General features: G+C 37.7%; 1 protein-coding gene across 1 annotated transcript in view; it reads right to left on the reverse strand.

Moving 5' to 3' along the window:
* Window positions 1–15,677, reverse strand: part of TSEN15 (tRNA splicing endonuclease subunit 15) — a 31,102-nt gene extending 15,425 nt beyond the window's left edge. The window contains exons 1-3 of the mRNA XM_060088507.1: window positions 15,517–15,677; window positions 13,221–13,302; window positions 12,804–12,939 (exon numbers count right to left, since the gene is read on the reverse strand). Coding sequence (XP_059944490.1) covers window positions 12,804–12,939; window positions 13,221–13,302; window positions 15,517–15,639 — 341 coding nt within the window. The 5' untranslated portion in view covers window positions 15,640–15,677. The remainder of the gene's footprint in view (window positions 1–12,803; window positions 12,940–13,220; window positions 13,303–15,516) is intronic.
* Between the last annotated feature and the right edge of the window lie 1,945 nt (window positions 15,678–17,622).

Genomic DNA, 17,622 nt, shown 5'->3' on the forward strand with positions numbered 1-17,622 from the left:
CTGATTCAAATAATTTTCCTACCTTCTTTTTTCAGGATATACCAGCATCTCCCAAAGTGGCAAAACACTGGATTTAGCTTTCTCTTATCTTTGAATTCCCTAACCCCTTCAGCCTCTCCTGATCTATTGCTTACCAGGAGAAGGGGTACTTTTTCCATATTTTCTATCTCTGTCTCTCCTTCCTTCCCTCCCTCCTCCTTCTCCCATTCCCATCTCTCTCACATCAACACACACACACACCCCTAATCCAGGGCTTTCTCAGCAGTTGCAGGCACGCCCTCCTTCTGCCATTACTAATATCCCATTTTAAGGAAACATTTGCAGTTTCCATGCTCTCTCAGACCTCAATACCTTGCTCATGTTATTACTTCTGTTAGGAACATCCATTCCCAACTCCATTCCACATGGAATGCCTACACATATTTCAAACAGCTCGTCCTGCAGGAAGCTTTCTCAGCCTCCCGCACCTCCTGTACCACCAGCCAAGGTTCTATCTCCTCCTGCAATCCTCCTCAGTGCCTCGTACACGTCTCTCATTACATTCATCACGATGGCTATAAGTGTCTGTCCGTCTCAGCTAAATACTGTGAGCATCTTGTGATGTTTTGGATCCCTTGAGTCCAGCACACAACAGACGCCTAGTAAAATGAATGAGCAAACTAGAAAATGCTGGAGTAATATGCAATTTACTTTTTTATCCTTTCCCCCCAAACCAAAACATGCTTCTTTGACTCTAGATAGTCTATAATTATATTAATATTCATTTATATTCATTACATTTAATGTTTAAAGAAAAAGTATAATTATATACATTCATAGTATTTTTACTGAAAGTTATATTATTTTAGTATAAGAACAATAAATAAAATTTTAATTTTTCCAACACATCTCAGTGTTTTAAGATATGGGTTCTTTTTCTTCTCCCCATAAAAACACTGGTACAGTGAATTTAAAAATAAACAGTTGGGGGCTTCTCTGGTGGCACAGTGGTTGAGAGTCCGCCTGCCGATGCAGGGGACATGGGTTCGTGCCTCGGTCTGGGAAGATCCCACATGCCGCGGAGCGGCTGGGCCCGTGAGCCATGGCCGCGGAGCCTGCGCGTCCGGAGCCTGTGCTCCGCAACGGGAGAGGCCACAACAGTGAGAGGCCCGCGTACTGCAAAATAAATAAATAAATATATAATAAAAAAATAAACAGTTGGTCTATTTTATTACCTGGGTTACTGCTGTGATAACACATAAACAGCTAATAAAATATTTTAAAAATAATCATGACCTTTAAGAATAGAAAAATTACTATTTACAGTCTTTAAAAACTGTATTTAAAAGCTACATTAGGGCCTCCCTGGTGGCGCAGTGGTTGAGAGTCCGCCTGCCGATGCAGGGGATACGGGTTCGTGCCCCGGTCTGGGAGGATCCCATATGCCGCGGAGCGGCTGGGCCCGTGAGCCATGGCCGCTGAGCCTGCGCATCCGGAGCCTGTGCTCCGCAACGGGAGAGGCCACAACAGTGAGAGGCCCGCGTACGGCAAAAAAAAAAAAAAAAAAAAAAAAAAAAAAAGCTACATTAATTCCAACAAAGAAAAAAGAACTGCAATTCATTTGATTCAATGTAGGAGGAAGGAAGAATGTATTCTTTTGAAACATTGAAAATGTTGACAACAATGCTGTAAGAAACAGGTTGATATGGCTTAATAAGCTAAGCATCAGATTTAAAAAATCACAGGCTAGAAATCCTAACTTTGGCTCTGAATGAATTGTCTTCACTTCTCTTAAAGCATAAATTGTACAAGAATCTTGCCAAAAGAGTTCTGATCAAACCAAATGACAAAAGTTCTTAGACTTTTAGCCTTATGGCTGCTGAACTAGCAGATGACCAATTTGGTATATGGAATGTTGAAGGCTTTTTTCTAAATTTCTAGAATAATATTCAGACTGGAAGATGCTAAGAAAGAGGATATTTGGAAAAACTGCCTCTCAGATAAACTGGCTGAAGGTACCTCTTTTAGAGAGGTTATCAATCACCACACATCAAAAGAAATGTCATAAATTTGTGGAAGTGGGGGGGGATAAAATGGTCATTGGACAGGCTCCATCTTCACATAAACTATCCACTATCCTTCTCTGGCACTGAGAGAAGACAGCCATTTATAATTTAGTTGGGTTTAAAAGGATGAATGATTCACTGGTATTACTAAGCAAGGAAATATCGTCCTTTGTAACAAAGGAGATTTATAGAGCATTTCAAAAAACAGTATCTTAACTGTCCCTGAATCTCATGATTGTAGAGAACACTTTGCTCAGCTTTTTTTTTTTTTAACTTACGTATAAAAGCAGATAAACTTAAACTATGGCAACTGGGGTTTCAGTTTTCAGCACATCTCTCATATTTTACCGAAGAAACTAAATTGACATTGAAATTGGAAGACAACATAAGTTCTATCAGAAAACAAACAAACAAACAAAAAACCCCAAAACTGATAGCTAAAAAACAGAAAAACATTTTTTCCTCACAATTTGGTATGAGTCCTTGTGTCAGTTTCTTAAGATATTTTCCCATTTATAACTACCTATAATACTAATAATTACAGAAGCCTGTAAAACTATTATCCTAACTTTGTTGTAATACACTTCACACATTTAGGGACACTCAACAAATATCAATGGCAGGATGGTCCAAAGAGAAGCTAATTAAGCCATGTGAACATAAATTTGACTTCATTGGCTTCCTTAGCTCTGAAAAAGGCCCCTGTCTTTCATTAGCATTCCTCTGGTTGTCTCATTTTTAAATTCATCAGATCTCTTTGACCTCTGTGAATTTATTACTATGATTTTATATCATCACGAAGTCTGGGGAAACTGTAGTCATACCTCTATGGTCACTGACCAAACCTGCTACATGGATTCTGAGATTCACTTTAGTAAGAAACAATCTAGAGTACTTTCCGTATGCCATCCGAATGCATAACTTACTATTTTAAAATGTAAGCTAAAGATTATTTTACATTAGCTTTAGGAAGTATTTTTAGATGAGAGAAAAAGGAGCTGTGTCTTTCCCTTCAAGAAACACAAACAACTTCATACTCCATCAACATAATTTTCCCACTAGGTATCAGATATAAGCATTTTACCAATTCTATTCTGCCACTGGAGATCAGCAAGTAGTATTAAATCAATATTTTCACAAGGGACCAGTATACATAAGACCTTCTGAGCCTTGAAAAATATGCCAAAGTGTTTTAACTATGAGCAAATATTATGCATAACTGCTTTACAGAAAACACCAATCATAAACTGTACTTTTGCTCAAAGTAATGCATTCACTCACTGCTATTCAAATACACATCTGCTCTGTAATGGAATCTGTCTGTACTCTTGCCAGAAACTATGTACATAAAATCACTAGGTCCAAAGCCTGGGAAAATAAATAGGAAATGGATACAAAAACTGTTTGGGCATTCTTAGAAATTGACGCAGATATAACATTAAATGTTGTCTAGATTTGTTACCTTTTAAGGAGTCACCAAATACATATACATCATAAAATAAATAATGGAAAGCATTCGCCTTGCAAATATATATGCCATTCTGCCACTCAGCAGTCAAGCAGCAAGATAGCTACTGCTGTAGTTTTAAGAGCTACAGTGAGATTATTTATTGTTATCACTGGGGAAATATTTTATAACTAAGTTGTAGTTAACTATGTAAATGATAGAGTGTGGTCCAGTATTACAAACAACAGACTCCAAAACTTGGGACTTCAATAAAGAAGACAGCTATCATGCCTTAATGTGTAATATGCCCTTTGTAAATAACATGAAGTCACACCCGCAGCAACTGCCAACTCCTCTGGCTCTCAGGCTTTGTATACTACCCAGATTCCCTAGTAATAAAAATGTCATTTTAAAGTTTTTGAGGAATAAAGAGCATTAAAAAAAAAAAAAGCACTATAATCAAGCAGCTAAGCAACACAGTCTAGGATAGTGATCTACAGCTGGTTTGCTCCGGTTGGTTGTACAGTGTGTAGAAAGTAATTTGTTTCTAACAACAAAGCGTCAAAGTTGGCAGGTCATATTTTAATATAAAATTAATATTCCCCATAATATATCACCATTCTCACCTACGCCCATTCTAATGTGCTTTCTTGAGTGACAGTCAAAGGGGGAAGTCAGCACTAAGAGGTCCTGGGAACAATATATGAACCAAAGCTCTACTGTATCTGTGCTGCAGTTCAAGGGAAGTGGACTAGAATCATAGGTCAGAACAACAATGACAACAAAGGTTAAAACCACCAGTCAAAGCTAGGCATTAAGCATCAATGCTACTAAGATCACACAGAGAGGTAACCAGACATTATATGTTGCCTGATGAAAGAACAGACTACCAGCTATAGTCTTACTAACATGATCCAATTGCATCTGATCAAGCTGCTGGTTTCAGCTGCCAATTTACAGAAAATACAGAGGACAGGGAGACATGTTGAAATGCACCGTGAATAACTGACAAACCCAGATTATGGGAGAGTATGCATGTCAAACAGCCCAGGTTCTTTAACAGAAAAATTGTAAGGAAAAGAGAAGGATAGAGGCAAAACCCACAGATCAGGAGTTGGTAAACCAATGGTCTATGGGCCAAATCTGGACTGCCCTCTGTTCTTGTAAATAAAGTTATAAAAACCACACCATTTGTTTATGTATTGTCTAGGGCTGCTTTCACCATAACATGGCAGAGCTAAGGAGCTGCAATAGAGCCCAAATGGCCTGCAAATCCCAAAATATTTACTATCTAGAGCTTTACAGAAAGAGTTTGCTGGACTCTACTGCAGATCAACAGAGATTTACAGGATATAACCAAAAACATTTTTTAATGGGCAAAATTTGAGATGTAAATAAAGAAGTGCTTTATTTGTAGAAATTAAGTTGATTTTAAAACGTATATAAAAAGTAAAAGGGGCTTCCCTGGTGGCGCAGTGGTTGACAGTCTGCCGGCCGATGCGGGGGACACTGGTTCATGCCCCGGTCCGGGAAGGTCCCACATGCCGCAGAGCGGCTGGGCCCGTGAGCCATGGCCGCTGAGCCTGCGCGTCCGGAGCCTGTGCTCCGCAGGCCACAACAGTGAGAGGCCCACGTACCGCAAAAAAAAAAAAAAAAAAGTAAAAGGACATTACATGCCTCCTGACAAAAGAACAGACCACCAGCTACAGTCTTATTAATATGATATAATCAAGGCCCTGGTTCCCGTTGGCAATTTTCAGAAAATACAGAGGACAGGGAAATGTTGAAATGTACCATGAGTACACCATAAAATAGTATAGCCAAAATAAAAGTTATTATTATAAAAGTAAGAATAACGGGAAAGGAAAAGGTAATGCTTAGGACAGGGCACACTCAAGTGGTTCTGGGATGGCTAGAAAAGTTCTATTTCTTGACTTGGTGGGTTACAAGTGTTCAAAATGTTTGCCTTGTAACTCAATCTATGCATTTATATTATGTAGTTTTCTGTATCTGGTTTTATTCTACAGTAAAAGATTTTAAAATCACCAACAAAGTAAGAAGAACTATAGCTATGAGACTTTGTTATCTACTATGAATCTTGGCACAACTCATTTAATCCTTTATTATCTTTTGGGAACAGTAGAGCATAAATAAAACCACATTTTTAATCTAAGTTTTTTATATGTGAAATTAGGATAAAACAAGTACCCTATATACCACTAAGGATTTTAGAGCTGATGAAACGAGAGTATACATGTGAAGGTACTTTGAAATTCTGTAACTTCTCTACAAATGCAAAATACTCTTATAACCACATGGAATAACCTGCAGCATCACTCCCCTGCTTAAAGCCCTTCAATAACACCATCCATGTACCAGTAATTTTTAGAGTTCCTTCTGGAAACCTAGGACTCAACAGACATGCTTCAGGGGTAAGGAATCATGTATATTGTACAGACTGTGCCTTGCACAAGGATGCCAGGTACAAGTGCGTCTGAAATATGATTTATGGTGCTTGCCAAACCTTGAATCCTGGTGAAGAGACTTTTTCTGTATGTCCAGAGGGAGTCCCTTTTTCTAAATCGCTCCAAGACATGTTATGAGCTAGCTATAGCCCTGTTCAAAGATCCCCCCATACCTTCTTTTTGTCAAACAATAACAACATAAACTGTCTAAAAAGCTTCTGCATCATCAAGATAAACATGAACAAGCACATCTTATATTTGTATTTCCCTGATTACAAATAGATTTGAGCATTTGAGTTCCTCTTCTATGAACTGCCTGTTCACATTCTTTGCCCATGTTTTTCATTTGGGTTGTTCTTTTCCTTGAGGCACAGAAGTTATTTACATATTCTGAATTAATCTTTGTCACCTATATGTCAGTAAATCTCTTCTCCTAGTCTATGGAAACTTATATATTGTCAGTGGGACCATAAACTGATAACCTTCTGGAGAGCAGGTTAGTAAGAACCAGTAAAGATGAAGGTATAAATGCTATATGTCCCAGACATTTCACCTCTAGGTTTCTACATTAGAGAAATGCTCATACATGAGAACAAGGATATACTTACAAGGCTATTCATTACAGTACAATTTGTAACAGCAAAAAAGTGAAAACAGTGATGGCCTTCATGATGTACGTAACTCTTCCCGCCTCATTCCCCATCCTTCCCTTCTTTTCTCATGAGTTCTATACATTCATTTGTTCATTAGCAGCCTTAATCAATGCCATTAATCACCTACTCTGAACTAGATTCTATGCTAGGCAGGCAGGCACATTTAACTACTTGCACTTGTCCTACTAAAACATGGTGTCTTACAACTTTCAGGAGGCTTTTTCTGTCCTTCTTTTGGGTCCTGACACAACCTTGTGTAAAGTACTTATCATTACTCCACTACCCTTGTTATTCAATTACCTAACAATAAAATAAGTGGAGGTGGTCCCAAATTACAGTTAATTAAATCTCTGAACAAAGGACAATTCTGTTTTTACCAGATCTCATCTAACAATTACCAAAAAATGAAATAAAATTTATTTTCCAGCCAACATTTAGTGCTAGAACATTACTTTCAAGAGAATGTCTTAAATACCACATGCATATGTGGAATCACACACACACACAAAATTCATAAATACAGAGAACAGAATGGTGGGTGCCAGAGGCAGTGGGTGAAACGGGTGAAAAGAGTCAAAAGGTATAAACTTCCAGTTATAAAATACATAAGTCATGGGAATGTAGTGTACAGCATAGTGACTACAGTTAATAACACTGTATTGCATATTTGAAAGTGGCTAAGAAAGTAGATCTTAAGAGTTCTCATCATAAGAAAAAAATTGTTACTATGTATGGTGATGAATGTTAACTAGACTCATTGTGGTGATCATTTCCCAATACATGCAAATAACAAATCATCATGTTTTATACCTGAAACTAATATAATGTTGCCTGTCAATTATACCTCAAAAAAAGAAAGAGGCTGTCTTGATCAACACGGCATTCCTAGCACTTAGATCAGTTCCTGACACATAATTGTCTATAAATATTTGCTAAACTAAAAAGTCCAAGCAATATTATCTGACAGTAATGATATTCAAAAGTGAACACAGAGTTATTTATTTTTGTAGATGATTTATTATCAGATAAACTAAGAGCTATTTGTTCTCTTAAATTTTAAAAAAATGTATTTTTTTTAAGGTGAGCTACCTTCATAAATTCCTACCCAAATACTTTTAGGACTTGGCTTAATGAATTTCTTCCCTATACAAGGCTGCCAAAGCTTCAAAGTCAATAATTTTCTCTGTGTTACTAATGAAGGAAAATTCCTACATTAACCACAAACGTCTGAAATTGCAGCATCTCTGTTAGATATGTAACATTTTATATACAAAGTACACATAAAAGTAAAAATAGATAAAAGTTTGCCTACTACCTAAAAATATCACTCCTGTTAAAAACTGAGGAATGAAATCAAACATACACACACAAATCTTTGCTAAAAGGTTATCTGCATACTTTGAGTTGAGAAAAGCTTATGCCATAAAAGGCATTAAATGTAATGTGTATTGGGCCTCATTTGTGCTATTTTGTGTATTATTATTCCACTGCATAATATAATTATGAATATTTATATAAAAACAAAACACATAGACTTAAGCCCTCTGAGTTATTAAATTCAAGAGTATAAAAATGGATTACTAAGTTAACCTTCCAACTAATTCTATTTAAAGAAGAAAACAAACTTAAAAAGCTAGAAAAGCAATAATCACCAGTTGGGAAAAACTAGAAATAAATAGGACACAAACTTATTCTAGACTTATGAAATGATTTGATTCAAACAGTCAATTGATTTTATTTTTTAGGATTAAATTCAGGTAAACTCTAAATGGTAGTTCCTTCTCCAAACAAATAACATATTAATAATACTAGCTAGGATGATATTTGTTAGAGTAATTAAAAGACACAAAGGGAGAGATTTAAGGAGTGAATTATTAAGTCTTTTAGACAGAAGCATTATTGGAAATAATGCTAGTAAAATTGTTGTGTGTTGATATTCAAACACACAGAAAAATCTCAGAGTAAGGAGCCTCTCAAAGAGGGTATAAATAGCCTGATATATCAAAAAACAATTCTCAAACAAATCACACATACAAAAAATATTTAATAGAAATCTAAAAATTTAATATAATTTTACACAATACACACAGAGAAAATAACCAATTATGGTAGCTTTGATTTGGAAGGGATCTTACATGTTATCTACTGATAATCTATATCCCTCAATAAAAGACAAAGAAAGTGAAACTCAGAAAAATTAGGTGTGTCTCCAATCATCAAAGAAAATGTTGTATCAGTGTCAAGACCAGAACCTAGGTCTTATGGCTTTGGTCCAGTGGTCTTTCTATTAAATCAATATGCATTTATCATAGAGAATTACGAAAGGAATAGGTGTTTATCAAAGTGCTTCATGTTAGAATTTACGGTGCTCTGTCCTTTTCCCTGCGTGTAAACCCACTCAGATCAGGTGTTCCTCCTCTAGCTCAATATTAATCTCTTTAACTAGTTTCTTGAATCCACCACTCCCCACCTCTCAAGAATCTTGTTCCATCAGTAATTACCTTTACTCCTCTACGTTCAGACTTTCTCTAGGACAGTTCACAGGGCAGCTGGCTTCCCTCAGAACAAGGAAGTCAGAGAGAGTGCCTGACAGAAACCATAGTCTTTTTTTTCCCCAAAGTATAGTTGTTTACTCTCTCTCTCTCTCTCTCTCTCTCTCTCTCTCTCTATATATATATATATATATATATATATTCATTTTCAGATTCTTTTCCATTATAGGTTATTACACAATATTAAATATAGTGTCCTGTGCTATACAGTAGGTCCTGTTGTTTATTTTATATATAGTAGTGTATATCTGTTAATCCCAAATTCCAAATTTGTCCCTCCCCTCTTTCCCCTTTGGTAACCATAAGTTTGTTTTCTATGTCTGTGAGTCTATTTGTTTAGTAAATAAGTTCATTTGTATCATTTTATTAGATTCCACATATCAGTGATATCATACGATATTTGTCTATCTCTATCTGACTTACTTCACTTAATAGGATAATCTGCAGGTCCATCCATATTGCTGCAAATGGCATTATTTCATTCTTTTTTCATTCTTTTTTATGGCTGAGTAATATTCCATTATGTGTGTGTGTGTGTGTGTGTGTGTGTGTGTGTGTGTGTGTATACACACACACACACACATATACATTTTCTTTATCCATTCATCTGTCAATGAACATTTAAGTTGCTTCCATGTCTTGGGTACTGTAAATAGTGCTGTTATGAACACTGGGGTGCATTATCTTTCAGAATTAGAGTTTTCTCTGGATATATACCCAGGAGTGCGATTGCTGTATCATATGGCAACTCTACTTTTAGTTTTTTAAGGAACCTCCATAATGTTCTCCATAGTGGTTGCACCAATTTACATTCCCACTAACAGTGTAGGAGGGTTCTCATTTCTCCACAACCTCTCTAGCATTTATTATTTGTAGGCTTTTTGATGATGGCTATTTTGACCAGTGTGAGGTGGTACCTCATTGTAGTTTTGACTTGCATTTCTCTAATAATTAGCGATGTTGAGCATCTTTTCATGTGTCTATTGGCCATCTGTATGTCTTCTTTGGAGAAATGTCTATTTAGGTCTTCTGCCCATTTTTTGATTGGGTTGTTTGTTTTTTGGATATTGAGCTGTATGAGCTGTTTGTATATTTTGGAAATGAAGCCCTTGTTGGTCGCAATGTTTGCAGATATTTTCTCCCATTTTGTAAGTTGTCTTTTCGTTTTGTTTATGGTCTCCTTTGCTGTGCAAAAGCTTGTAAGTTGAATTAGGTCCCATGTGCTTATTTTTGCTTTTGTTTCCGTTACTCTATGGGATGGATCAAAAAAAAAGAATGCTGAGATTTATGTCAAAGAGTGTCCTGCCTATGTTTTCCTCTAGGAGTTTTATAGTATCCAGCCTCACATTTAGGTCTTTAATCCATTTTGAGTTTATTGTTGTATATGGTATTAGAGAATGTTCTAATTTCATTCTTTTATACATAGCTGTCCAGTTTCCCCAGCACTGCTTACTGAGGAGGCTGTCTTTTCTCCATTGTATATTCTTGCCTCCTTTGTGGTAGATTAATTGACCATAAGCGTGTAGGTTTATTTCTGGGCTTTCTATCCTGTCCCATTGATCTATGTAGCTGTTTTTGTGCCACTACCATACTGTTTTGATTACTGTAGCTTTGTAGCATAGTCTGAAGTCAGGAAGACCCGTATTCTGAAAACTGTAAGACGCTGATGGAAGAAATCAAAGATGACACAAACAGAAGGAATGATATACTGTGTTCTTGGATTGGAAGAATTGATATTGTTAAAATGACTATACTATCCAAGGCAATCTACAGATTCAGTGCAATCCTTATCAAATTACCAATGGCATTTTTCACAGAACTAGAACAAAAAAATTTCAAATTTGTATGGAAACACAAAAGACCCCAAATAGCCATAGTCTTTTATAATCTAATCTTAGAAGTAACATCCCATCATTTTTGCCAAATTTTATTTATTGAAAGCAAGTCACTAATTCCAGACCACACTCCAGGTAATGGAATTACACAAGAGTGTGACCATCAGAAGGCTGGATTATAAGAAGCCATCTTAGAGGCTGCCTACCACAGCTTCTAAAGAAGAAAAGCAAAAAGGGAGACTTGTTAACCAGATACCAGGACTTCTTATGAAGCTACCAATTAGGAAAATGTGGTATTGGCACAAGGATAAATATATTGACTAATGGAATATAAAGAGAGCCCAGAAACAAATCAATGCATAGAGGGAGCTTTGGAAAATGACAGAGATGATATGTCAGACAATAAGGAAAGGAGGGAATATTCTGTAAATGGAGGTGGAGAAAAATGGTTATCCAAATGAAAATAGGGTTCCTAGCCTTCCTCTCATACCATTAAAAAAAGCAAACGTTAAAACTCTTAGGAAAATATAGGTGAACTTCTTAGACCTTTAGACAGGAAATAGTTCTTAAATTAGATACAAAGATATTGATGATTAAAAATGGATAAATAGGATTATATTCAAATTAAGAACTGTATTCATCAAAAGATACCTGAAAGACAGATTTTAAAGCTCACAACCAAAAGGATTATTATCAAGAATATATAAAGAACTCCTAGAAGTCAATGAGAAAACTATAAGCAATCCAGTAGGCAAAGGATATGAAAATACATTTCTCAAGAGAGGAAATATTAAATATATAAATAAATGTTCAATATCAGAGAACTGCAAATTAAGACCACAATGAGATAAGCCATTCAACTGACAAAAATTTAAAAGTCTGAGAATACCAAATATAAGAGACCACACAGCTTCCAAAGATCTTGTTTACATTGCAGGGGAAAGTAAATTGAGGCAACCACTTTGGAAAACAGTTTGAAATTACCCCCTGAAGTTGAACATTAGCAACACTCCATCATCAAGAGAGTAGGAATGAAAACTGTGGTACAATCACACGATGGAATGCTATATGGCAGCCCCCCACCTCCAAAATACACTATAGATCAATGTTAGCAGTATGACATTAAGTACATAAAGTGAGCCTCAAACGATTACATGCCTTTTATAAAGTTAAAAGGATCTAAAATGAAACAATTCCCAATGAACATGAAAAATACAGTAATGCTTTACAGTAAATGATACTTGTTAAATACTCATATTTAACTTATTCCTCAAATAACCAAGAGTAAAGCAATGATCCCTGTACCCCAAATTCCTTTTAAAATATATTACTACCTCTACAAATGCTTTGAGAGGAAAGGAACAAAACCTCCAAATTTTTACAGTCATCGAACAGCAGATTATCTGAAAATGTTAACAATATGTGGCAGACACATTGTGAGAGGGAAAAATCAAGATTGTTTTTAACCACATTCCTTGTTTCAAAACTTTCCAATGTCTGTCTCTACAGAATCTCTGTAATTAATTAAAACCAACTTGTTGAAGCATCTGTGATATATCAATATTAGACAGAATATTAAGATATTTTATTTTCAAAGGAAAAGTGTAAATGACAAACGCTCTGTTTGTATCTGTATGTAAGTGTACATTGCTGTGACCTGGAGTTAACTAAAGAAGTGGAAGATAAAATTTTACAAAATGTATACAAATACTATATATATATTACTACCTCTAATTTAATGATTCCTAGCGCTATATTCAGGAAAGGGACTAGCCTGTTAAACAAAGATCAAAATCACCTGCCCACCTGTTATGGCTGAGGGAAGCACTGACGGGTGTAGGTACCACAGTCTGTAACCCTTCTCCTTCTATCTCAGTACCAAGAAGGCAGATGAGCTGGAGATCTGGTAATCCCACACAGTTTACTTCATGCCAACTTTTACCTGAAAGTGCATCATTGAATGGACAATAATGTTTATCAAAAATAAAAGATAAAAGCTCCAAACACCTACCTAATACTCAGCTGAGCAAACATCACTTATAAAGCTATGTCTCCTTATCATTCTAGTATTTTCTGTTACCCAGTAATTCCCAATGTAAAGGAATAAAGAAATCACAACAGTGACAAAATTAATAGCAAATGCATAAACGCTATATGCCAACCCAACTCCTCATCCCCCCACCACCGCCCTAATAACAAAACAATAATAAAACAAATACTTACTCTCCATGAGGTCCAGGTAAACCAAGAATGCTATATAAACTTGGGTGGCATCTCCTATATCTAATTCCATCATTTCTAAATACTGAAAATCAAAATGTAATTGTCAAATAGAGAAGGAAGAATCTCTTAATATTTTCTTTCAATCAACAACTATTCATTAAATAGATAATATATAAGACTCTCTTATAGGTAGAGTGGGAGTTACATGGCAATTAAGCCCTGATCCCTATCTCTAAAAAACTTATGGATTGTTAGGGTAAACACACGCACACCTGCAATTGTAGGTAAATAAAAATACATGACAGTAAGTGACTAAAAACCAAGTGAGTGGAATAAAAAAACATGACACAACAGGTCAAAGGAGCTCCACTCAGGTGGCTTGGTTGGTGAATGTGTCCTGGCAGAGGTGGGATGCAAATTGGACCCTGAAGGACTTGTCGTGTATGATTTGAATAAATAGAGAAGGTAGAGTAACAGTGTGAGTAATCACACAAAGGTGGGAATAAGCAACACATATTCAAGGGCCTATAAAGAAACCTATCTGCCAGGAGTAGAGACATTTTTTAATAGAACTTTTGTTGGCACATGTTAGTGGGAGCCTCTATTTCCCTGGTCTCTAATTTGCCTGTGGAGAAAGTCTGCAAGAACACCACTCCTGGCCTCTCTCCCCACCCCTGCTCACTCAAGAGTAGGGAGTTATTTAATTGTTGGTTTTTAAAGGACCAAGCAAGCTGCTGCTGCTTTCAGACTTGTTGGTCAGCACTGAGCAAACATTCTTCAGGGGCCTGACCCTGCAAGAGAAGCCTGAGGTATTCGAGTTATGTCAGTGACTAGGTGGGGAAGCAGGGACAATGCAGAAGTGAGGCGTCAGCAGACCTGCCTGGGTGCAGATCTGAAGTCACACTTCCCCATCGGTGTCCTCCTAAGTGTGCACAGGTACAGGAAAAGAGGGGTGTTATTAACTGTCCTCCTCAAACCTTAAACGTGTTTGAAAATGACACTAAAAAGGCAACTGGGGACCAGGTGGCAAGGTCTTGATGGCCAAGCTAATAGTTTGAATTTTACCCATAAGGAAATTCTCTAAGCATGGGAATAATATAATCAAAATGGTGTTTGAGGATGATAAATCTGATACTGCGTTACTGGATCGACCTAAGTAATTTTCAAACTGAATAATACAAATGCAGAAGTGAAAAATCAAACAACCAATATAAATAGTAACATGAAATCTAGAAGAAGTTTTTAAAATTTGTTACTGTTGTTCCACTTATTAAACACTTAGGTAATGTTTACTATATGTCAAGTGCTTTACCAATATTAACTGATTTAATCCTGTAACAACCCTATAAGGTTAGTACTATTCTTATCCCCATTTTACAGATGAGAAAACTGAGGAACAATGAGATAAAACAACTTGCACCAAAAAAAAAAAAAAAAAAAAAAATCACAAAGCTGGTGACAGAACCAGGATTCAAACCCAGGCAGTCTAACTTTGAGTTCATGCTCCTAACCACCATGATCCCTCTCCATGTTTTGGTTCTTTTATGGCACTGAATAACACCTCCATGCTAGTGTTTGTTTTTCTCACCTTGAGGGGAAATAAGGGGATCAGAGCAGGAGGATAAAATCAAGCGAAAGAAGATGAAAAGATCTTCAAATTGTTCCTTTTCTGGACTGTTTTTAGATTATTATCTATGAACTATTGCTCTCCAGCAGAAGACTGTAATTCTACTAAAGTTACTAGACCAAAGTATCTAGTCCCTGATATTCCTACAAAAACCCTTATATCCATTCACTATCCGTTCATTGTTTGGGCCATGACTGGTACAGGGCAGCAATTTGCCAAGCAGAGGCAAATGAGGATTGTGCCTAAACCTTAATCACTGTAGACTACTACATCTTATCCATGGCCCACAAACTGTTTTGCTTGGTTACTGTGAGTATTAAATGAGACCATCCCCGGAACGAGCCCTAAGACAGCAAAATTCAGATTAGTGGAGTGGTTACTATCTGGCCTTGAGGGGCGGTGTATTCAATGTTGTTCCCTCCAGCTAAGAATGGTCTGAGGGAGGGGGAAGGGGGCGGTGTCAGAACAAGAGTTCAACTCGTTTAAACAAACAAAAATAAGGTTGCCTGCAGCGGGCAATGAGCATAAAGGATCCCCTTCGGTGAGGTTCGCGCGTAAACGGCGATCCCATGCGGCTGGGAGTCAAGGGCCCAAAGGGGAGCACGGCCCGTGGGTTCCGCCTGGGGTAGAGGCCTGGACCGGCGCCCTGCTCCTCTCGCGCCTCCTGACCTTAGGGTGCGTGCCCATCCAGGCGTCCTCGGGGGCCCATGAGGGGGCGCCGCCGCCGCGGTCGCCGCTCGAGCGCACATCGCTGCAGCCCGCGGTCGGCTGGGACTCGCCGCTCTCCTCCATGCCCTGCTGTGAGGTGCGCCCGTGGTGCACCGCGCTGCGCTCTCCGCGCCCGGCCAGAAGCAGAGACGCGCGCGTTTGGGTTCCGCTTCCCAGTCGTCCCATGCGCTGGCGCGGGAGAGCTCAGATGCTGGGAGGACAGTTCTGTCAGCCTCATCTTCAGACAAACATAACTAGAACCTACGCAAACGCACTCCCCTTTCGGTCTGCGCTTATTCAGATCTGGGCAGATGCTAGCGAAAAGAAGGTTCAAGAATACCCCGAGTCCAGAAGCCCTTAATTCTCCTTATGTCAGCGCTGTTTGCAGCTCTGCTGAGAAAGTGGGAGAGACTTAAGGCTTCTTTGCCGTGACATGTAAGCTTAAAGTGTAGAAGTGGATGAGATCTCCAGAGAAGAAAGTGGAAAGGAGAAAAACCAGACTGCCAAGGACCGTATTTTTAGGGTGGACCGACCTTTCAGGATTAGAGGAGCAAGAGTAAACTCGAGTTGTTGAAAGTAAACACGAGCGGTCAGAAAAGTAGGATGCAAACCAGCATAGCATAAGTATGTGACGTGGAAGTCAAGGCCAAGGAGTTTCAATCAGGCAGAGTAGGACATTTTAAGCATTTACCTAAATCCCTAAAGTGAAATGGGGGGATGCTAGAAGTTGCTCTTACGCTTTCACAGTATCCCTCTTCTTGAAGTGTTGAGAATAGACCTTAGGGGTCAAGGGTGGAAGCAGGGACTGTTTAGGAGGTATTGCATTAACCAAGGCAAGAAGTGACTCTCAAGAGTCAAAGTACCAGGCAGGGATAGAACTTCTGCTTCCAAATATGACAGACTAAGACCCTACTGGACTATCCCCCAGCAGAAAACATAATACAAAAAGCTACTGCCAGAATGCCCTGGAATGCGAACAGAAGCATGACTCTGGTGGGGAGGGCAAGCTTGCTTGGAGAAGGGCAGATGAGGAACCATAAACGAAAGTTGCCCTTTCCTTGGAGTTTAGCTTGGAGCTAAGCGCAGTCCAGGAGGCAGGCTCTTTGGCAGCAGGGGTGCATGTGGGAAAACTCCCAGTTTTTCTTTTCTGGAGAACCAAAAAAGTGAAGCCAGGAAACTTTGAATGCTGAAGAAATTGAGAAATCCCAAAAGGGCAGGAACCAGAGAGAGGATCCCCTAACTCTGCTCACATGTCTGACAGATCCTGAACCACCTGAAACAGAATTACAGCAGTTCTGTTAAAAACAAAAGATCTGAACTGAGACTAGGGTTATCCTCAAAGAAACAGAGTTTACAGTTCAAATTTAGCCGAGAAAATCACCTGCTAATGCAAAGGAAATAACACTCATCATAGAAAAGTAATAGAATCCAGAACCTCCACAACTTATTATTCATAAAGTCCAAGATATGATTCAAAACTACTGACAAATGAAAATCAAGAAAGTGGATCACATTTTGTAGAATCTGACCCTGAGATGAATCAGATGTTGAAACTGACAGATAAAGATTTTAAAGTAACTATTATAACTATCCTCAATGAAGTAAAACAAAACATATTTTCAGTGAATGAAACTCTCAGGAGACAAAAAAAAAAATCTCATCAGAGAAAAAGAAAAAAGAATCACATGGAAGTTCTGGACCTAAAAATTAAAGTTTCAGAAATAAAAAAAATTTCACTGGTTGGATTTAACAGCCAAATGGAAATTACAAGGAAAAAATTAAATGAAATTGAAGGTAGAACAGTCATCCAAGAAATCATCCAAGGTGAACAAGGAGAAAAATGATTTTTTAAAAATAAACAGAACCTCAGAGACCTGCCACATGATACCAGTCAATCCAACATACATGTAAATGAAATACCAGAAAGAGAAAAGAAACAGAATGGGATGGAAAAAAATGGAAGAAATTTAAAATTCCCCAAATTTGATGAAAGAAATTTGCAGGTACAAAATGCTAAATGAATACCAAGTAAAATAAACACAATGAAGTCCATGCTGAAGTCAAACT

The sequence above is a fragment of the Mesoplodon densirostris genome, chromosome 2 (assembly GCF_025265405.1).
Source record: "Mesoplodon densirostris isolate mMesDen1 chromosome 2, mMesDen1 primary haplotype, whole genome shotgun sequence".
Taxonomy (NCBI): domain Eukaryota; kingdom Metazoa; phylum Chordata; class Mammalia; order Artiodactyla; family Ziphiidae; genus Mesoplodon; species Mesoplodon densirostris.